Source organism: Leptosomus discolor, chromosome 19, assembly GCF_034619465.1.
Source record: "Leptosomus discolor isolate bLepDis1 chromosome 19, bLepDis1.hap2, whole genome shotgun sequence".
NCBI classification, from domain to species: Eukaryota; Metazoa; Chordata; class Aves; order Leptosomiformes; family Leptosomidae; genus Leptosomus; species Leptosomus discolor.
In genome coordinates this window covers 3,551,439-3,574,810 of record NC_141409.1, presented here as the reverse complement: position 1 = coordinate 3,574,810, position 23,372 = coordinate 3,551,439, and the positions used below count along the sequence as shown (strand labels likewise).

The 23,372-nt window shown below is 48.4% G+C and overlaps 1 protein-coding gene across 5 annotated transcripts in view; it reads right to left on the bottom strand.

Moving 5' to 3' along the window:
- NSMF (NMDA receptor synaptonuclear signaling and neuronal migration factor) overlaps positions 1 to 23,372 on the bottom strand; it is a 47,384-nt gene that overhangs the window by 10,845 nt on the left and 13,167 nt on the right. Inside the window, exons 3-8 of one of the 5 annotated variants that reach the window (XM_086475769.1) lie at positions 15,855 to 16,334; positions 10,572 to 10,647; positions 7,635 to 7,640; positions 6,990 to 7,058; positions 2,718 to 2,770; positions 616 to 705 (exon numbers count right to left, since the gene is read on the bottom strand). In XM_086475769.1, coding sequence (XP_086331895.1) covers positions 616 to 705; positions 2,718 to 2,770; positions 6,990 to 7,058; positions 7,635 to 7,640; positions 10,572 to 10,647; positions 15,855 to 16,334 — 774 coding nt within the window. The remainder of the gene's footprint in view (positions 1 to 615; positions 706 to 2,717; positions 2,771 to 6,989; positions 7,059 to 7,634; positions 7,641 to 10,571; positions 10,648 to 15,854; positions 16,335 to 23,372) is intronic. The other 4 variants (XM_086475768.1, XM_086475772.1, XM_086475771.1 and 1 more) reach the window with 4 other exon arrangements.

Here is a 23,372-nt window from a genome sequence, read left to right as displayed (position 1 = left end):
AGATGCTGGCATTTCCTCCTGTACATTAACAGAGCAGCATCTCGGTCCCCACAAGCAGAACATCAAGCATTACTGGGGATTCCCAGAGGAATTCCTGGCAGCCCAAACAAAGATCAGATTGCCCCAAGCTATCATCTGTGCAGCCAGCACGGCCAGGAAATCAAAGCTACCTCTCATGGAGCGCGGCAGCTGTGCTCTTGAGCTATCCTAGCCTAGGAAAGAGCTCGGAAGGGGCTCCTGAGCAGGAAGCCAGGCAGGTTAGCCCCACTACGGTGAATGTAGCCTTGGACTGGTGTCCTTCCAGGTAGGTTGCTTTGCTCCCAAGTGAATAAGGGATGATGGGAACAGAGGGCTGTAAGAAAGCTGTACCACTGGGTATCCTTTGGCAACTGCACAATAACATGAGGTTAGATGCGTTGTGCTCTACAAGTAACTATAGGTACACACAGATGAACAGGTACATATACCTGGAGTGTTATTTGCTCAGATCTCATGAAACTAAAAGGATCACAGATGGGACAAAAGGGGACAGAGCATTACTCCAGTGGAACTCCAGTCAACGCCTCAGCTGGAGGGTTTGGCCACAGGAGGAAGCTCAAAGGACTCAGAACTCACTTTCTCGAGAGTCATGGAAGGAATCAGCTTTGATGGGAGTCGGGTCACTCCAGGACCTGCTGAAGCTCCTCTCACGCCGTTCGGCAAATGCTAGGATAAAACCAAAGCACGACATTAACAGACTCCAAAGCCACCTCTGCTGCTGCCAGTAAAACAAAACATCCAGTAGATTTCCACCAAAGCCACACATCACAGAATCCCCTGTGCTTGTTCTTCCACTTGCCAAGCGTGAGTCCTTTCCACACAGCAAAAAAGGGTCTATCTTCTAGACAGCAGAAGACAAACTGCGCACTTTCTGAGCAGGACCATCACAGGGTAAGTAATACCGAAAAAGGAGGAGCACTCCTTAAATGCACACAGCTCAAACCTCAATTTGATTAAGGCTGTTCCAGTGTAAACGCTCTGGCTCAAAGGCCTCACAGGAAGATGTACTCAACAGCTAATGACACATACATGACCAGAAGAAGGCACTAGTTCTCCGGTCAGTTCTCCCTTCATGTTCTAGTAACATCTCAATCAGAGCTGGACCAAACGGAGGGGCCACCTCTGGAAAGCACATATTTTCTAAATTTTGTTGCAAAAGAGGAAATCCTTCAGTTTTCGCTTGCCTGCATTCTTGCGAGCGCTCCCTTCTGCCCCCCCGCCCAAGGGGCATTATATTGTTTGTATCAGCATTTCCCAAGCAGAATCCAGGGAGCTTGGCCCAGCTGGCTGCACCACAGGCAAATTCCTGGGAACTGCCAACCACAATGTCTGACTTGGCAAGCCCATGTGAGAGCCATTATGCCTAGATTAACAGCCACTTATAGCCACTAATACCTATTTCTAGCAGCAGACAGAGCAAATTTGCTGCAGTGTATCTAGTAACAGCATCTCACATCAGCAGCACAGGAATTCACTGCAGACCTGCATTACAGGAGCTGAGAAGCAACCCGTCCTCTGCCGCAGCGTGTCCAAGTGCGGGTGTCCAGGGAGGCAAATCACATCGTAAGCTCTTCAGGTGATTTCCATCCTCAGCTTTCATTTAAAACCAAGCATTTAGCTATTGTGCACACGAAGAAAGCTTTGAAAACATGACCCGAGAGTTACCAATGCAGAGAGGCATGCCTGAACTTCCAGACAGCTCGAGGGGGAGGTGAGCCCTGCTCATTTCAGGCAGTGCTAACTCAGATCCCAATAAAGACACTTCAAAGGGCAATGCTCTTTGCTGTTCACTTCCCACAGCATAGGAGAAAGAAAAGAATGCAAATTCAACTCAGGAACACTTTGCTGTGGGCAGTCTACAAATGACACCTGGCCAGGGGGTGGGAAGGAACAAACTGTTTCCTCTTCTGGAGCAATCCTCAGCTCTTGGGAGCCAGTTACACCATTCTCAGCCCATTTCACAGCGATAAGGGAGCTGTCCCAACCAAGTTATGGAGGAGTGTTGTCTTCCTCAGGGAAAGTGAACTGCCATTTCCCAGGCCTAAGAGGTGACTTCTTCCCCAGTGAGGCATAACACTCCCTTATTTCTCTCTTGCACCAATCTCTTCCCTGTTCTTCTTTCTCTCTTCCACCGTCCTCTCAGCTCCCACCAGGCAACTTTCCCCCAGGTCCTGCTGTGTAGTTGGCGATCAGACAGGGGAGGAGAAAAGAAAAAGCCACCAGTCTGCATGGCACATGAAGCGCCAACTGTCCCCAGGGAGCCACAGCTGGTCCGCAGCTTCAGTGAGAGGCCAGGCAGCCTTCCCCAGCTCTGCTGAACTCTCAGCTGTCATCCTCCTCGCAAGCGCCTACGCCGGTGATCACCCAAAGCCACACACACGGGACAAGGATGCTGCAGCTCTGCTTCCACTCAGGCCACAGAGATCTCCCACAGCCAAGGCAGAGCATCCTCAGAAATAGCTTACAGGCTGCTTGCAGACATTCATGTGTCCTGGAGACTTGCAACAACCGGGCCTTCTTTTTTTGTAGGGTAAAATGGCACCAGCAGGTCAAATCCTTTGTCTGGCCCCATGCTAGGTCCTTTCTACCCACATCTGCACACAACATAGGGTTCTCCCCATATCCCACTGGCACAAAACCCAACTCCCCACAGCCACATCTTAGACGTTCTCACTTACTTTGTGCTTTAACCCTTCGGCTCCCCACCATGCGGAGGTGCTTCCGAAAATTCCTGAAAGAAATGCCAAACACAACCTCTGAGAAAGGTAACACAAAGCAATACCTGGGCCCAGCAGGATTGAAAAAACGGGGAGGAAAAAAATAAAATCGGGAAGACAGTGTATTTCCTTCTGGGTGTTGAAAAGCTGGAGACCAGGTACCCAGCCTGCACCTATTCAGTGCTGGGGATGGTTATGATTGTCAGGAGTGTGTCTGTTTCTTCCGAGCTCCCTGTGCTGCTGGTATGGGGCAAGTGAGGTCCTACACAGCAGTCCCCCTTCCCATGGCCTGCTTTCACCTTCCTATGACTAAGGCACACCTTGCTGTAGCTTTGCTGAAGACGCCGCCACTGCCCATGCTGGCAACACTCCCTCTTCTCCTGGCCAAGGGCAGTAACTGCTTCCCCTCTCTTCCTTCTTCCACACATGCTTCAGCAGGAAAGTGGGGTGTCCAGGCTCTGCCCTCCTTGGCAGCATGCACACACCATGCTCATGGCTGTGCTCATCCCCAAACACAGTTACAGCAGCTGCTCAAACACCACCTGTGCTGTTAGCAACCATGCAGCCCATACTGCGCTCCAGGACAAAGAACTGGGAAAGACTGAACCAGCTTCTTCCTTCTCTGACTGTCCCCATGGGCCTGCTCTCTGCTAACGCTGCCTGCCTAACCACGTGCTTCCCTGCCCAGGACTCACAGGCAGAGCTCAGTGGGGCTTCAGGGTACACAGCTCCAGGGGAAAAATCCACCAGAGGGTAAACCTTGGGGGGCAGCTACACCCCATAGTCAGGTCTGGGTAAAACAGACCGTCCTGGCCACTCCTGAGGGACCGTGGCAAAGGGACTCTTCATCCAGCCCCTCCGAGTGCAAGGGACCTGTTCCCCTTAGTTTGACATCACTCACCTAGGCAGGAACCAAACAGGACAGGAATCAAACAGGACACCAGAAGAAACACAGGGAAGATGCAGCACGTGGACTGTCAAGAAAAGTGTCACCCCTCCACGAACCCTACCTAACCAGGGTGACTTCACCCTGCGGTGCAGCCCCATGGACCCCAGGTATGTCAGTGAGACTGTGTACGAGCAGCCTGCATGGAGTAGGGGAGCTTTCCTAGATTCCCTTCTGCCCCACCAACATACACCGTAGACATCAAGCAACAGATACTACTGCTGGTGAAACGGGTAAACTGACAAGTCGTCTGGCTCATACACGAGTTAGTGGGATGAGTAAGAACATGTTACAACCATGCAGATGCTTTAGCAAACTAATTGGACTAGAAGACACTTCCACCACCGACATGAAGTTGTTCAGAGATAAGTCAGATATGTCTTCTCCTATACAGAGAGATCAACACAAACACCGCCCTCATGGGAGAGCACTTAACCCACGTCACCTTCTGCTCTGTCCCCAGCATTGGCCTTGGATCTCATGTTGTCATCAGGATCTAAATTCAGCAGCTCAAGAAGGAAAACTAGCAGCTGGGTAGCGAAGCTGAGAGCAACATTATTCCATGACAAATTTCCATCTGCACTTGGGCTATTAATGTTATTTTACAAAGATTTATTTTAGCTCTACTTGGGTATGTGAAGATTCACTGCTGTGGATCAGACACCTGCCCCCTTTAGACAATTTGCTTCGCTAACACATGCTGGACGGGCTCCATGTACAACGCCTTCTGGGGTGCATGATGACTGATCACGTGGGATGTCATACTGAGCATTACATTCAAATCCAAATAAATGCAATATTTTAAGGGAACCAGGGTCATTCTTTACACAGAAAGGTCTTAGACATATGTTGTAACTCATCAGAATGAAAATCTTTATGGTCCATTGTGAGACCAAGATCATATCAGACACTGAGCACGAAAGTAAATTGCCAAGGCCACCATTACATCCTTTGGGCTTTTGGCATTTTGGAGCAAAATCCATTTTCTGTTAAATGCTCAGTTGTCCTCTCTGCAGAAGAGCTTCTTCAGACCCTGGGGGGAAGGGGGGTAAAGCAGTCTTTGCCACAGAAGTGTGCTGCACCCAGCTGGTCTCTCCCATGAGTGTGGGTTGAGGGCAGCTGTCTAGACACATCTCCCAAACACTACTGAGAGCAGCTCCAGGGAGAATCCAGCTGCTCAAGGTTAACCATGGCACTAAATGCTCAGAGAATGGCACAAAGGGCTTTTTTTCCCCCTCCTCTTCTAGAAAAAAGAAAAAAGTACTTTGGAAAGGAGGTGCAAGCCTGCAACTGCCTCAATGTGGGCACCCTGTGGTCATCTAGATCCTTCTGAGGGCTTTCTGCAGCTGTACTGTTCCTTAGGCCCCTGTCTTGCATGTCAGCACGAAAGCACTGGCACAGCACCCCTGGGGGAGAAACAGTCTGCTCTCTGAGCAGGGGGGCTACATAAACCTGGCCAGTCTTCCTGCCTGGTTCCTGCAAATGCACCCAGAAAACCCACTGTTACATGATCACTGGCAAGATCTCCACCCATCAAAACTCAACAAGCATCTCTCAAGTTACAGCGATAAAAATCTCCTTATTACTCCCTTTCCTGAACAGTCTTCCTCCCGAGAGGCTTCAGCTCACCATGTGGTCTGCAGGACCCTAAGTCACCTCCACAGTATCCATCCCAGCCAGCGTCTCCAAGACACAGCAGCCCCACTGCACACACTCTACAGCTCTGCCTGCAGCGGTTCATTCGCACTCCGCAGAGAAGCCTTTTCATTACCCAGCCGAGGTCAGCGACAGAATTACTGACATACATCAACGCTCTGCAAAACTCCTGACAGCACCTCTCATGTTCTGTTCCCCAGCTCCTCCTTGCAGCGGTCACAAGGTTCAGCAAACCACTGGGCATCGCTCACTCTTGAGGCAACATCCACTGCGTGCCGTGCCACGCAAACCAGCCTCCCTAAGACACAGGGCCAAGCTCTGAAGGGGCTGTGCAACACCAACTGAACTTCCAAAACACCCGAGGCCATGAAGGGCGGCACAACAAGCACCCAAAACTGCGGTCTTCCTCGCTCCCTGGGAAAGAGCTGCACACTAACTGCCAGCAGGCCTGACAGCTGGCCAGGGTCTGCTCGCACGACACGGCCAAACCCCATCATGGCTGTCCTACCTCCTCTTTTAGGATAAGATAAATGCAGACGGGCTCCCACTGTACAACCCTGCCTAGACCTTCAGTGTCCACCGGAGGTGAAGGGACCTGCTGGCCACTCAACACAAGGGTGACATGACTCCATCCTCCATCCTGACTACACAGCATCACCAAGGTATACGACTCCTACCCCCGTACTCACAAGCCACATCAACAAGCCATTTTCTAACAGAGACTTGCCGCTGTCTAACAAAATCTGAGAAATCTCTTTCTTTTTAAAGATACACTGTCTATTTATTTACAGCCTCTTCAGTTTTTTTCTTATTTCTCTTTATTATTGATGGAAAAACCCACTACCCTTAAGTTGCTAAAAAAAAAAAAAAAAATCTTCCTGGCAATTCCCCAGTTATGAGAACCTGATGTTTTTCTCCCACTTTGTTTTGAACACTGCTGAAGTGAACATGGCAGTTTTTAACCAATGACACAAATGCTGTGTTACCCTTCTTAGTAGGCTGCCAAAATACACAAGCCTTGGCACATTTAAAAAAACAGAGCAGTTCTGATTACCACAGCGGCTCAGTGATGTCCCCTGTGAAGCCAGCAGAGGGAAATCAGGGCCCTTCTGTAACACCCAGACAAGGAATCAGTCCCCAACCCCTTTTCTTTCCTTTCTATTCTTTAAAACAAGATCAAAAATAAAATAGACTTCTAGTCACTAGAGATATTAATTTTGCTTAGGTCTCAGACTTCTCAGGTGCACTTGTAGATGCAGCAACTGCACATAAAAGTATTCAGCTAACCTCAAACAAATTCAAGTATTTGGGAGAGGGCTGGGGAAATTGCATCTTTAATTTTGTTTACATCTATTACATATTTTTCTGCCTGAGACACAGATTCTTGTGTATTGTGTTTGGAAGCTTAAAAGAAACTTGACAGTGTTCCTTTAAGAAGATGGAGATCAGCTACCTTAAAGGCTGCAGCATCATTCACCTCCACATTTCCAACATAGCCACTGCTAGCGTCCCTACGACAGCAACACAGACAGGGACAACCACGTTCAATGTCATCAAGCGTCACTAATGACACCCGAAGGGCCCATGCAACACCAGGCAAGGTTACAGCTATGGGAGAAAATGGGCCCTACCTCTGTATAACAGCTGCAGAATCATTCTCCCGTTTCCGTCTCTTCCTCTCTGCGTAGCCCCTGAACGCCCTGGGAAACCATTTTAAGCCATTAACCAACTACACAGCTTTGAACTGGAGAGGACAAGAAACACAGACAGGAAAGCTCTCACCAGACAACAGAGATCAGGCTGACCAAAGAAGACAGCCAGCCCTTGCAGGACTGTGTGCAAGTTAGGGGCCAGGCAAAAGACTCACCAAACCCAAGGTCCTCACTCTCTAGGGTGGGTGGCTGGACAAGCCGTTGTTCCTAAATCAAACGTAAGAGTGGCCAGAGCACAGCCCAAAGAATGGAGGCAGGCAGCCATCATCCCTGCTACGGAGGAATGGACCTAGGAGACTGCAGACACAAAACCTCTGTACACCAGGATCAAGAGGGACAAAAGCATGCTAGCAACTGTGGTCTCCATTTCGAAGACGAGGATGGTTGTTGCACCGCGATCCATGTAGGCCTATGAGGTGTAGCCATCTAACCTCTTGCCAGCTGACAAACAGCCCTAGCATAGGGAAAGCACAAGTGAATATGATGGACAGGAGAGGAAAGGAGAGGAGAGTCTATCCAGGACACCAACAGACAAGGAAATAAAAAAATGAAGATTATACTTACGAGATGCTAGAGAGTCCAGGAGACGCAGAGAAAAAGAAAGAGAAGAGGAATTCATTAGTGCTCAGCGCCGGCCAGTGTTCTAAGGGAATTTGCACTCCAGAAGGAATATTTCTTGTTAGGTGGAAGGAAATTGCTTTTTAAATTAAACATTTCTCAGTGGTGAGAGTCCTACTTGACCAAGCTAAATCCTCCCTGGGGCAGTGTTGCCATGTGGCTTCGATGCAAATTAAGTTCCACGTAGACCCAGAGAACATGCAGATATACAACTGACAGCTGAACGCGGCCCATCGGGCTGCGACAGGAGCTCAGCATCCTGGGCTTCCGGGGCAGGGAGACCTTCTCCCACAGTGACAAAGACTTGTGAAGTCAGCTCACGCTGTCTGGTCTCTAAAGGAAGCCAGCACGGTGGGCTGAAAATACTAGAGCAGAGGCCAAGAGGACAGGGGTACCTGGGGGAGCCACGTCAACCAGCTTAGGGAGGTGCCCTGAACTTTTGAAGATGTTTCTATGCAAATCCTAGAGGCAGCACAGTCTCTCTGGTGATGTTAACTGAAGAGCTATGTTAACCAGCAGAGCTGAGCTCCTCAAGGGTTTCCTTAGGGCACCATTCCCCAAACCAACCTCCCTTTGGCCTTCAAGCCCTGTAAGCCCTGCCACGGGCCGTCATCCTCCAACAAACCTTGAGCCCAGCAAAGATGACTTTAGATAGCAAAGATGTGCCCAAAGGCAAAGTAAATATGCCGATTTTGTGCATGGTTTGGTGCATCAGATCAGAACCGTAAAACACTGTTCATTGTTACCAGCCAAGACTTTTAAAGAGCAAAGCAAGAACCTGTCAAATTTCCCTCAGACTGCCCACAGGCCCTGTCCGCCTGGCGCCCAGGGGTGTTAACCAGCTGGGATGCCACCAGATTTACAGCCCCTGAAAGGGAGGCAGGGGGGCGTCGAGGTTAGGCATGAGAAGCAGTGCTAGGACAATACAGAGAGAGTAGAAGCCCATGGAGGCTCCTCACTCCCACTGTCAGAGGGGGATTAGCACCCCACCACCATGCATCAGATTCTGCAGACTGGCACCAGGCAGATGCCTCCCCCGTGATGTCCCCCATACCAGAAGGGTGGGTCACACCTCCAGTGGAGCTGGAGGGGAAGGGCATGAAGTTCAACAAGGCCAAGTGCAAGGTCCTGCACATGGGTTGGGGCAATCTCGAGTGCAGATACAGGCTGGGGGATGAGCGGATCAAGAGCAGCCCTGCCGAGAAGGACTTGGGGTGCTGGTGGGTGAAAGACTGAACATGACCCGGCAACATGCGCTCACAGCCCAGAAAGCCAGTGGCATCCTGGGCTGCATCAGGAGCAGCGTGGCCAGCAGGGCAAGGGAGGGGATTCTGCCCCTCTGCTCCGCTTTGATCAGACCCCACCTGCAGGGCTGCATCCAGCTCTGGGATCCCCAGCACAAGAAGGACATGGACCTGTTTGAGGGGGTCCAGAGGAGGTCATGACGATGCTCAGGGGGCTGGAGGACCTCCCCTGTGAGGACAGGCTGGGAGAGTTGGGGTTGTTCAGCCTGGAGAAGAGAAGGCTCTGGGGAGACTTTAAAGCGGGCTTTCAGTACCTAAAGGGGGCTACAGGAGAGGTGGGGAGGGGCTCTTGATCAGGGAGGGTAGTGACAGGACGAGAGGTAATGGCTTTAAACTGAAAGAGGGTACACTTAGATCAGATGCAAGGAAGAAATACTTCCCTGTGAAGGTGGTGAGACCTTGGCACAGGCTGCCCAGAGAAGCTGTGGCTGCCCCCTCCCTGGCAGTGCTCAAGGCCAGGCTGGATGGGGCTGGGAGCGACCTGGTCTGGTGGGAGGTGTCCCTGCCCAGGGCAGGGGGGTTGGACTAGATGACCTTTAAGACCCTTTCCAACCCATTCTGTGATGCTACAAGTGTTTTTTTTCGGGGGAATACAGATCCTTTCCAATATCTCAGCAGCTACCCCTCTCCCCAGTTCTGGATCCAGCCCTCCCTGCATCAGTCCTTACAGGTCTGATCCCATCTGGGTAACACCAGGATCAACAATCAGCCTCTTTTCGGAATTTGGGAAGGGAAAAGTTATGAAGGAAAGAAGAAGTGGCAGAGAAACAGATTACAAAAAGGACACCAGATTAGACAAGGAGAAATAAAGAGAGCAGCAGAGCTGAGAGTGACAGACATTGGGAAAAGGACATAGGAAAAAGGCGAGAAGGCTAGGGAAGGGCCTTAGAAGGCAGAACAGTGTCTCATTTCCTTCACTGCTTGCCTTGGCTTTCCAGCCACGTAGGAAATACTTGAAACCAGGAAGACAGCATTTCCTGACAAGCTGGGTACAACCTGGAAAGGAGGCTTCTCTTATTCTCTTCAGTCCTTTGAGAACTGCCTCCTCCCAATGCACAGCAACCAGAGGAACCAAAACCTGTGCGGAATATGGAGGGAAAGGCTGTTCCTAACTCAGATCCATTCACACTTTGGAGGGATTCTTCAAATGACCAGACCAGCAGAGAAGCTATAGGGCTACACCTCACCCTATAGAGACACACGTCTTTGCAGGGCAAACCTGGAATAATGTTTCCTCGGGGCAGTGCCTGCAGCAGAAGCAAGTGGTGGAGGGTCTCAGCTGGTGCTCCCACATGACCCTCACTCTGCAGAGGCAGCCAGCGTCACAGAGAAAATAAGGGAAGCAGAGAAGAGCTGCGTAGCCCAAAGAGTTAAAGAAAGTAAAACCAAACAAGTGGGAGTAGCAGAAAAGATAACTAATAAGTGTAAAAAACAAATTAATAAGAGACAAGGTTCTCTCTCACCCCCAGACTGCAGTGCCAAACACACAACTCGATTGCTCCAGGCTCTCAGATACAGCTTTGAGTGGGCCACGAACTTAAAGATACACAGTAAAAGGTACGGCAGTGGTTTCACTTACGCTTGCATAGTTGTAGTAGCAGTTTGAAAACTGAAGAGGTTCTCTTTTGGGAACCAAGTTCGTATGGGGACATCATCTGGAAGAGAGAGCGCAAAACCTGAGAATCCAGCAGGCAGAGACATCATTCAGACAGCAAGACTTTCCAGGCTCTTTCTCTTAGTACTTTCCTTCAGCACCCTGCCCTGTACTAAACAGGACAGTCTCATCCTCCTCATATATATGCACGCTACCACCAGGTGTTTTGTAAATTTGTGCTAAGCCTGTCTATCAGGCTACTACATGAAGAATGAAAGCATGGAAGATTATAATAATCCAGGAATTACAGAAGAGACATTTGAACAAGAAAAAAAAAATTCATTAAAAGCATTTTCCAGCCTCTGCCTTTTCCTTAGTACCATGGATTTGATATGTCCCATTCATCCAGTTCCTTCTGATATAACCCTCTGTGGAAGACGAAAGGCATTCAGCTTCCTCTCTTCAGAACAGTAAGCCTGAGATATACTCTCTTTTTCTACCATTAAGGGTTTCAAGAAACCCCTCGCACATCTGCTTCTGACCTGGCCTTCATGAGGTTTTCTGGCTCTAGAAGTCAAACCCACATCAAATATACAATCTGCAGATAACACTGTGCTTATTTGGTCCCTTGTGTTTGTAAACTGTCCTGCCCGAACCAACTGTGGATTGTTTCCTAATCCCCTTGCATTAGGACGACTAAGACAAAAAGCAGGCAGCAAAACAAATCACTAATTATGTCTGTGGGAGGGTGGTGACCAGAAGAAGGAACCTGACCAAGAAGCTGCTCCTACTGAGAAGTCGCTCAGGCAGGGAATTAGAGGTGTGTTAAAATCCACTGACACAAGTAGTGCAAGATCTCAGTGGATTGGATCTCTGGGTTTTGGGGCTACCTGATTTTTTTCATCTTGCTTCACTCCCAGTTTGCGGCTTCCTTGCTTAATGCCTTGCCACAAGTTGCTGATCATGTGTCTTTCTTCAGTCATTCAAGTTTTAAGATCATTAGCAACTACAGTATCTTAGTCATTAATATCCTGGCATTGTCAAGAGTATTTTTTTTAATTCACTTTCATCGGCCAAAACCCAATCAAAACCTGCGTGCCTGCTACAGACATAATTACTACTGACCAGATATCTTACTGTCCTGGGTTACAGTGTAAGATGTGCCCCCAAAAAAAGTATTCTACCACCATCTTCAGGAGCTGTTGAGACCAGGTGGGGCGGTGCTCCCTGCCTCCCCCCTCTGGACTATCTCCTGTTACTGGGCACAACAATGCCTTATCGCCTGACCCATCGATAACTCGCTCCTGGGCTATCTCCTGTTCATGGCCCATCAAGGAACTGCCTCACGACTCCCCATCCCATGGTGAGATGCTCTGCCCGGGGGGAAGGAGCCAAGCAGTCCATGCCAAATAAAAACGGAGATCTCCAACACCCTAGCAGCCTTCTTCCACTGGATTCCCAGAGGAGTTTTTCCCCCCACTGGAGTTCCAGAGGACAAGAGCTACCTACCTACCACTGGACCTTCGGAGGAAGACCAGACCCTTTTACAAGATCGCTGCTTCCACAGAACTACATCCATCGCTTCAGGAGGACTGCAGCCAGCATCTTATCGGGCTGCTACTGCCCCCCTAACAGGGGGTCAGGTTGTATTCCTGACTCTGTCAGTGTAAACCAGTGGGTTGTTTGGTTTTTTCCTGCCTTGTGTTATATATATATATATATATATATATATATTAGTAAAGAACTGTTATTCCTATTCCCCATATCTTTGCCTGAAGGCCCGTTAATTTCAAAATTATAATAATTTGGAGGGAAGGGGGTTGCATTTTCCATTTCAAGGGAGGCTCCTGCCTTCCTCCGCAGACACCTGTCTTTCAAACCAAGACACTTACCAAATGTTTTGTACAGATCATCACCTACTACAGACTGATCCTGCTGTTCCCTGAAAGTATAAGAAGTGGCTGCAATTACAGATGCAGAAAACACAAAATGCAACTGGGGAGGCTTCCTTTGTGAAGCTTCCAAGAAATCATATAGAAAGCTGTAACAGATGCTCCTTCTCAGCTAACAATTTATGTCAAGCCTTGTATAAAAGCACCCTAAAAAAATATATATGGTAAATGAAAACTGCATCCTAGTTTGCTAAACACTTACTACAAAGTTCCTCTGTCTGCTTTCTTCCAAAAAGCAGATAGAGAAGAAATGCAAAAGAGCTCAGACTGTAAATGAATTACTTGTTTGAAGTCTCGAACCCACAGAAGTGGTGAAGGAGTGGTTGTTGCACAAATTCCTTTTTTAGCCAACAATTCTGTACGGACTTCTTGGGGACTATGCATCTCAAAGACTGCACACTCTCCTAATACATTTTATAGCTTTTAAGCCACTAGCTTTGATCCAAAGCAGAGCTTATGAACAGCTAACATCCTTATGAAGCTCTGTCTGGACAATTGCTGGAAGCCTCCCCTCCTTTTCTGGTAGACAGGAGTCAACATAGGAAAGATATCGCTCCCCTACCCACAGCACTCCATGGAGAACAAAAGATCTGTGACCCCTCAAAGGGACCCCTTTACCAGCCAGAGGCAGAACAGCAGCAGAGAAGCACACAGCTGGGGACTAGGGGCACAGCTCAGCTCCTTTTGGCCAGGCAGACCTTGTTCTCCTTCCTTGTTGCCATCAACTGTGAGGAAACAGTCAAGGAACCACGGCCTTGGGTAAGACCGGAGGAACACCACCACCACCACGCTCAGCATCTCCAGCCACTTGCCAGGCTGCATGCACATCTCAGCACCTCTGTCCATGAGTGGATGTGTTCGCATCAGACGCTGGGAGCAGCGCAGGAGATGACAGCTTGTGCTTCTCTGGAATGGCGTTAGGCATCACAAACTCAGCCAGAAATGATGCCTTTCTGGCTTAACTGCCACGAGTGTTGGCTTGCAGCAATAACGTGTCATGTAAATCCAAACAGAGAAAGCAGCACTATAAAGTGAACCTCTGGGGCCAGGGAGACCAATTTCCCGATTCATCCCTGCTCCACTTTCTCTGCTAGCCATGCATGAAGGGCATTCCAAGAAATACTTCTTGCAACCTGTGGCAGTTGTGCCATTCAATTCTCAGTTTTTCTCTAAGTAACAATGCTTGGACAGAGCACAAACGAGACCAAGCTGAGAAAACTTTCCTTCCACGATACCAATGCTGCGATGGGATTTGGTCTCAGAGGCACAGCGCTGCTGTGCAGCCGCACGTGCAAGCACTCAGAAGCTTGAGACAAGCACTGAGGGCAGCTGCTGCCTGCTTGTACAAAACATGAAATACTCAATGGAGGCATCTGCAGGTTCAGTGCTGCCCACTTTGTTCCCGTTTAAGTAACTACTCCAATATATTTTCAGAAAGGCAAATCTCATTTTCATACTGATAACTGGCCCTAACAAAAACTGCTGCCTAGTTGAAAATACATATTACAAATCCCAAGGCCCAGAAACAGAACATGGCACCTCTCTATAGCATTTGCTAGGACATGTTTTCCAGCAAACAGAGGTGTTTCGCTCCAGCTATGAGGAGTTAAACCCTTCCATTAGCGATCTGGAGCTTTTCTTTGGTTCTGTACCGAGTACCCTGCTTCAGTCCCACAGTGCATAGTACAGTCTTGATTTATTGGGGATAGCTTTTAACAGAAATCCGTCAGCACTAGAACAGGAAAACCTTCTTCATTCAGTACACATCACGAGGCTGCAAGCAATTGTACTCAGTACCCTGATCTCCACAAGACCGTGTCCCTGGGGTTGGTGATCTCCTCTCCTGAAAGGCTGGGACTGAAATGGGTTTCTTTTTCTAACTTCACACAAGCTTTCTGGCTGTGTCATCACATGCAGAGACATCTTTTAGCAGGTAAAATACATATGACCATAAAACAATAAAAGGTTTCCATACAGGAAAACTCTTCTCACTCCTTTTCTTGCACTTAAACAATAAAAATAATGAGGTCTAAACTTGTACATGTAGCGTCTGATATGAAGCCCAAAAATCACAGGGAACAGACAGAGAAACAACACTTAAAAACTATTCACAGAAACTAGCAGGACTGTAGGTGTTCTGCACACTCGATAATCAATTATTTTCTAAAATTATTTTCTAATTATTATTCTTTAGTGTTAGTCCATGTATTAATTTAGTCACAGAATTTCAAGCACCTAGGCATGAAAATATGGTCCAGAACCCAACCTTTCTGTGATTTTACTTGCAGTAAATATCACTGTGATATTTACTAGAAAACTATGAACCAAGGAAAGATGTACAGTTTTATCTCCACTGTCCTTATACTCAATTTATTTTCAAGGCAAAACCCTTGACCTTTCCTGGCTGGACACTCCGCTCTAGAATCCTTGATGTGTGTTTATGGAGGAAAAAAGAAAAAAAATAAAAAATAAATCTGACAAATTAGGTCAGACTCTTTGCCAACCGCATATAGGGCTGACAGGCAAAGACAGACTGCGTACTAGCTTATAATTCAAAGCACATAATTGTGACATATATTTGATTAATAGTTAAGTTTTTAAAGACAATCAGGAATTTTTTAATGTAATTGAATAATTACAAGCCCTATTCCCTGAAAATACTGAGCAAAGGGAGAGTGAGCAGGGAAAAAAGTCCAATATTGTGTTATTTGCTAGTATTTATGGAAAGATTATGAGGCGGCACTACGTGAGGGACCCTCCTAAACTGCTTCCAGCCATGCAGACGAGCATTTTGGGGACACGGCAAAGTACAGAACACCGTACCTGAGCTGAGCCTCCCGCTGAGCACCCTGGCACGTTCACAAAGATTTCCCCTGCCTCAGGCCCAGAATGAGGCAAAGGAGGGTCCTGCTCTGAACTGCCTCCTGGATGAGCATAAATAGGTGCCTTGACACAGCGCCTCCTCTCTTGCTCTTCCATCCACAGAAAGGGAGCCCACAGAGATCACCCTCACTTCGCTACACAAAGCTGGCACAAAAACCACCTGGGTCATCTGCTGCTGACAAGCTAGAAGCAGAGACGGTGGGGCATGGATGAGCTGACCTCAAACTGAACTCAGCTTATTTTAAATCCCCCCTTTGACAATCCCCTTCCAGGAAAGCTGGCGCAAGGTGCCTAAGGGGAAACACTACAGGGCTCACTTCAAGGCACATGGCAACAAAACTTCCACGCTGGGGTAAGCTGAGTGTCATCCTTTACCCCTGGGTCGATGAGTCCCTTTGTGTTCTTCCAGCACCTAGCACTGACCCTTACTTACCAGACACTCGATCGACACTATACATCCTCTCCAGCCTTTTTCTGTGCCACCCAGTGTCACTGGATTGATGCTGCTCCAGGTCAAAGGAATGCTGGGAAGGGGCAGCCAGCCGGGTGCAGTTTGGGCACTCCTTGGAGCCCTGCCGGCTGCCAGGCCAGCCCTTGCAATGCCTGCTAACGCCGTGAGAGCTGCCCGCGCTGTGCACTTGGTGGCCGTGGTGGCATTCCTCTTGGGCAGCCCCCTTCATCACCACCAGTTCCATACTTTCATTCTCATGGTCCGACAGCATCGGCCTCTCGCCGGAGATCGTGTAGACTCGTGGCTTCGGTCCCTCGCTTGGCATCTTCTCTGCCTGCTCCTCGGAGAAACTCCTCTCAAACTTGCCGTCGGAGATGACGGAGAGCCTGCGCTTGTTCTGTGCCGCCTGCTGCATCTCAGGGGAGTCCTCCTGTCCGACGTAGGAGTCTGCTAACAGGTGATCTGAAACAAATGGCACACTTCCCTTAAAACCAAAGCACCCCAGACACCGACAAACTCAGGAGGGGAAGGGGGAGAGAGATATGGTGGGTTCCCCCAGGAAGGAACCTTTTCAGAAGAACATGTGCCCATAGCCTTCTAAACCTCCAGAGCTGGTACTGAAATGAGAGACATTCCTCACAAATACACCCAATATTTTAAGCACACGTGGCCACCAAACAAGGCTAGAAGCAAATGTAGGTCTCATTGCACAGTCTGAAAACGCTTACGTGCAAAACAGCCCCTGTTCAGCTGCGCAGTCCTGTCTGCGTCAGCAGGTTTGGCCACACAAGGGCTACTGAGCTGGTTAAAGTCTGCAGGACAAGGACCAGCACCAACTTCTCTAACAAGTGACAAACTCTGCGTGTTTTGTGCACCAAGTTGCTATTTTTTAGAACTAAAGGAAAGGAGCAAACTACCAGGGTTTGGTGTCCCGCCCCCCTCCTCCCCCGATTTTCTGCCAATTGGTTTGACGTGAAAGAACTACAAAAAGCCTTCAGCCGACAGCTGTAACACAGGGTCCCTCTCTCTGCAGCACCCCTGGTGAGCAGGTCTCGTCGTGTGGGCAGATGGTGACAGCACGGGCTGCAGAAGCTGTCCTGAAGGAAAATACAGCCGCTCCCTTTCTAGGGTAGGAAGATCGAAAGGAGAGAGGCCCATGAGTGCAACTATCTTTGGAGCCCACACACTGGATGAAGTGCCAGGAAATCTCAGCATTTCCATGGCAATTCCGTGCATGAACCCAACAGTAGCTCCCACCCACCTGCTAATCCTTTTTTTCAAGTGGCTGTTAATTACCTCTTACACTTCCCTTCAGATGGGAAACAGCTAGGGGACTGTTAAAAAGGCTCAGCAGGGAATGCATTATTCATGTGACTACTACCCCAGAAAAAAGAAAATCATTAGTGTCCAGCACAGACAGCAGCATTTTAAACAGGGCAGAAAGCAAACCCAAGCCTTTACTTCATTAGATATTTAATGAACATCTTTCCTTTAGCTATTGAGTAATGACCTGGAAGAACTCTGCAACAATCTGAGGCTTGGCTACCTTGCTTGGCCACAAAGAGGTGAAGGAGGAAAAGCCCTATCTCAGGGCAAGTCTGATGTGCGTGCACAACGTGGACCTGTCACTGCTGCCACATTCTGCTTCCTATGAAGTGCTCTTGTGCGTGTCTGAGAAGAGCCCTCCCAAGCTGAGCACGTACACTTTCAGCTTTGGAATCTGAAGCCCATCCTGGACTGTGCTCACGTTGCCCAGGGCCTCTCCTCCAGCTCTGTTTGCAACCAAGACTGAACCAAATTGAGCTGGTACTGGTACAGGGTGTCACCCTTAGCTCATTTTTCTGCTTGAGATACAGCTTCCTCCAGCACCACTAGCAGATAAACACGTCTCTGGCCACTCTAATCAAGAAGTGACTGTCAGGACTGTTCAGGCTGACACAACTCAGGTTTGTTTCACTTGTCTCCTCGTGAGACCTCACAGTCTCTGGATACTGTAGCTGGCAGCTGTGTGACTCCTTGAGCGGACCAGGAGGAGCCGCCTGTAGAGTCCTCAAGGAAGAGCTATGCCTCTTGGATCTAGAGCTGATGCTGTCTTGCCAGCCTTCACATGAAGCCCAAACACGTACCTAGCTAGTGAGGAGTCACGCAGCTCACTGATACTGTCTAGGTAAAACATGAAAGGCTGGCAGTGGTCTACTTCACCCATCGTCTCCTGCACAGAGACAGCATGGACATCTGCACCTCCTCCAGGAGGACAGCCTGATGGACAACAAGGGCCATCACCAGAACAATTGCAAGCCATCCAAGTAGAAGAAGCTGCTCCACCAGCTGTCCTTCAACAGCTTGTCCACAGAGTCCTACCAGCTGCCGGATACAGTGTCATGGACCAACCAGTGCAGAAAGTGTTCACTCCAAAGTTTCTCCAACCACTTGTCACCCCTCAAGAGGCAGCAGGCCATCACATTTGTGCTCCAGCAACTCAGACCCTCTCCAGTTCCAAAACTGTGCTCTAGAGTAGGCATGTCTTGGGAAAACACCACCAAATGACTCTTCAAGATCTGCCAAGATCTGTGCTGGCTAATAGTGCCAAGTACGCCATTTTTTAAATTAAAAACAAAGGCCAGTTCTAAGTACTCGTCTCAACTTGTCAAACTTACTAATCTGTGTGGGCACAATGATGCTACATATTTCTTAAGACACGACAAAATAGTGGCTGACAGGTGCCCCTGTTCCTCCTGAAATGAGTACTTCTATGGAAGACACAGAGCCTCATTAGAGCAAACACACAGAATCGTGTACCTTTACTCACGTACAGACAACACCACAATTCAGAGATTCAGGAATTTCTGAACTCTGGTAACAGTGGGTAAATGGAAAAAATGAAGCACCCAAAGTATAGCATGTCTGAAAATGCTGGTGATCACACGTGCAGAGAGACCGATACCAGTCTCTGTTTTATAAACACCAAGGTCTGTTCAGCCCCATAAAATTTACAGACATGTAAGTGGGACATGATTGGTTTCAAGTAAGAGTCATTTTTTTACTGAAATAATTGCAGGGTTACAATTCTTGACTGGATATTTTTGACATAAACTACCTGTCTGATCAAGCATGCAAAATGTGAGGACAATCCTTCCTTCCTACCTTACCTGTCCCTGATTCAAGGCGTGTTCACTTGTACTTACCTAGGAGTTTTCATGGTCTACACTATGAAGGCCTGCCACCACACCAATATGCTTTCTCTCTGTCAAACTATCGGATAATTATTTCTTTCCATTCAATTTAGCACCTTTAGTAACTGCACATTGGAGAAGCAAATTCATATGCAAAGGGGATGTGAAGCTTTATTCAAAACTTCTAGTTAATAAAGAATTTACCTACAGAAAAAAAATCAGTACAGAAGGAAGAGACTCAAACATCCATCATAATGAATCACTGGCTTCTACAAACAAATCTGTCCAATTTCAGGGAGCAAGTCTGTGCTAGTATTCACACACACGTGTTCACATACACCAGCAGCCCCGAGACATTACCAGTGACTGGTTCCTTCGTCTGTGCTTGCAGTAACCCGGATTCAGGTGCCAAAGCACTGCACCTGCCTCCACTATGGCATTTTAGGTTAATAGTTGCTTCTGCTAAGAAAGAAGCCAAGCTGGACCAGAAATCAATGCTGAATTAAATCTGAGCCACATCACTGTTCAGTGAAGAGACCTGAGAACCAGTAACTGAAACAGGGGACTTCAGCAGTAACTGGAATTGCCCTCTAAGAGCCAGCTGAAGCAGACTGCTGTTAACACCCTCTGCCTGGTTACTGCTGCTCCGTTTCATTTCATTTTCACATTGCTCTTGTCACCTCTCCCACAACCAGCTGCTCCATCAAACTGCCACACCAGCCCAGGGCAGCGTGACTCGGGAAGCCTGGCACAGTGCCCTCATCTTCAGCCACTCCGACAAAGCTGACCTGACAACTCTGCTCTCCCACTTCTTTCATCAGCAACACCTTTGTCTCACACAGCTGCACAGCTGCCTTGGAGCAGACAAATTGGGTTCCTCAGATGGATTTCTTTTCATCTAGATTTGTGCTCTACATGGATTTATTGTGCCCAAGAAATCTAACAGTAAGATGAAGGGAAGAGGACCAACATGCTTGACCTGTAGACCACATGTCTATTGGTAACAGAAACACACAAACCATGTTTTCATCACTTTCCTGTCTACCTGGGCTAAGTCTAACAGACTGTCCAGAGCGTGGGGGCTCGACAATCCAGCCCCAGGGGCCAACCCACTTCTCACCCCCTTGTTATTTACTTGAACGCATCTCTTCGGCTTCACTTGCTCCTCTGATATTTTTTTCTTCATCTTCCACGCAGCACCACCCACCACAGTCATTAGGACATGCCTATCACCAAAGACATGACCACCACCAGCAGTGATAATCTGTACTGGTTAATTTGCGGTATCTTGGGAAAGAAAGAATCCACATTCTCGGTACATGTAGTTCCTGAAAATTAGGCACTTACTACTATTAGATACTTAAAATACATCCTTCTTCATTCCCTAATTCTAACTTGAGCACTTGCTCTGACTCAGGTAACTAACCACGAAAAGACTTTCACATTTTCTTTCAGGGTTCTCGAGAGGAGGTAACAGGCTGGGATAAGCCTCAGCTGACTGATGCCCCATTCACAGCAGTGGAGGCACTCGCCAAGCCAAACTCGTATCTGATGCAGACTGCCTTGTAACCCCATGGGATGAGAAGTTTATAAATCAAGGCAGAATATAGCCACAAGGCATAGACAGAAGCTTAAAAAAAGAAAGTCCCAAATTTATTACTGTATTTAGCAGCCAAACTGATGATTAAAGCACCTTAGATTTAAAACCTCAGCTCCAGCATCAGAAGTGAAGTGGCAAAGGGGAATCCAGATAAACCCTACTAAAAAACCATCTGTCATCTCAGAAAAATAAATTTCAAGGAAACAGTTCTCTCTTCCCTTCTCTGTCTGAGCTGGACCTGCTGTTTATGGTACCAACTTTAAATGAAAGAACTGTCTCAGCCACTGAAGATGAACAGAAAGATTTTAGGTTTACATTACACGGACTTACAGCATTGTTCGTCATAGGAGGAATGAAGGTAATGCTTTTTTCATTTTACAGCAGTAGGAGTTCAGGGGATACCCTCAGAGAGGAGAGCCAGAGCCCAGAGCATTGCACAAAGAGTAGCATCTTTCCAGACAGCACAGCTGAGCAGTTTCTCTTGCAATTTCAGTTCTGAGACCTCCCGTACGCCCGCCACTGCCCCTCAGGCGGGCTAAGAGGCTGTCGGGTCCTGTTCTCTGTTCCCTCTCTGAGCGTGCACTGGAGCCACAATGCAAAGCTCCCTACCATGTCAGTTCTGTCCTTCCCAACGCTACCACAACATGACCCTGCCAGCACAGGGCTCCTGCCTCCAGAGACAGGCTGGCAGCCGACCTCACAGGTCGTAGTCAAGGAATAGGCACAGTAAAAAACGAGGAAATTTGTTCAAAATATTGAAGCACGAAGCAGGGATATAAAAATACAGATACAATGATTAGAAAAAGGTCACAGTGGCATTTCAGCCATGCAGTATCTTCAGTCAAGTGAGCGATCAACATACACGGCGTTCGCTATGGGATTGCCCAAGGCCTGACCAAAACAGCCCCGCCGTGACCTTATCAGGCACCTTGACCCTACCTCCCCCTGAGGAAGGACCATCACACGCTTCTCTGCAAAGCCACAGAGAAAAGGCAAGGGCTGCTTCAGTAAGGGAGCTGCTCTGACAAAAGAGAAGGTCACTTAACTATGACACAACAGTTCCAATTAGTCTTCTGTGCTGAAATACGCCTAGAGAACAAACCGAAGGTGCAGGTGACATTGTTCCTCACAGATGAGTAACCTTTTAGTCTGGCCTGTAACATTAATGTGAATAGATGAAATTGTTACTGTGAGACACGACCCAAAGGAGCAAGACACGACCCAAAGGAGCAAGTGGCAGCTCCACCTCTGGCCTTAGCATTTCCATGGCAACACTGTGAGCAACGTTTTTATTCATTTCATAAGCAAACGTATTCCACAGCAACTTTTAGGACACAACCACACATCTGGCAGATCCTGGAAGCAGCCCGAAACCTTCAGAGATGAGATTTCACATCCCTGCTCGCCCTGAACTCAGGCTGCCTACAACCCCCTCCAGAGCATGGGCTCTTTAGAAAGAGCCACCTCCACTGCTCAAGCCAGCCACACCACGTCAGCACCGAGAGCTGGGCCAGATGCACGCCTGGGGTCTGTCCTGGGGACAGAGTAAACACCCTCTAGAGAAAAAGGCAGACTTGGTGCTTAACCTGAATCAGGCTCCACTGGCAGCTCCATCGTCTGATCATCAGCAAATGGAAGGTCCTTCTTAGAGCACTGTATAGCTGCAGCCTTGCTTCATGTCTTCATAAAAAGCACAGCTCGCAGGTCACTTGCCTGGCCTGAGGCTTTGCAGGTTTCTCAAACCCCATGTCAGCACCTGGCAGTGTCAGGAACCTCCTCTGTTGCGTGGCTGCTGCCCTTCACACTCACTCACACCCTCTCTTCTGAAGCAGTCAAAGCCCAGGGTGCAAATACAAGCAGTTGCTTCAGTGCAGTCTCTGCACGGGGCACAGTAGCCTCGGCAAACACATTTTTCTCCTGCCATAACTACCCATCGCTATTTGGCCTGGGGAAGCTCACAACTGCCTCTGCTCCTTACACACTCAGTGTTTTCACTGATGGCTGAAACATCACACAAAACCAAAAAGAAACGAAGATTACTTCTTTTGAGCTTAAAAAGAAGCTTCTTCCAGCTTCAGGTAACTATCCCCTTTGGTTTGTTGTACTGATGCAAACCAGTCACAGTAGCCATACTGTTTCTGCAAGAACCACAGCGAATTTGGGTCAAGACCTGCTAGTCAGCTCTGGCCCAAGGCCCATCACCTCTGCAGCCCCAAGCACACCTTATACTTGCTGGGATCCTTCCCTCTCTCTTGCTTCCAGAGCCTTTCACACACAGCTTGCCCAGAGCAGCCAGTCTGCAGCGGGCAGCCCAGCGCTGCATCCTACAGCGACAGCCCCAGCACTCCAGCAGCAGCAGCTGCCCTCCAAATAACCCAACTAAGCAAAATAGAAACTGCCTGATAAAGAAGCATCAGGCAAAACCCCAGTACAGCTCCCTTCCTTTCCTCAGCAAAGGATCCTCGAGTCTGAATTCCATCTCACCAGGATGCATCACTGCTTCCCCAGACAGAAGGAAGTTTCTCAAATGCTCTGCTTGCTGTCATTTTTAATTGCACTGCCCCATGCCATGGATATCCTTTTCCTCTCACAGTTCCAGTAAACGGAGGTAAAGAAATCTAAAGCAGTATCTCAGTGTGGGGCCTCTGACACCTAAGCTGGGAGAAAAGGACTCCGGGAACATCCAAAACTCCATGAGCTCTGGTGAGACTCCGAGTGATTATTTCT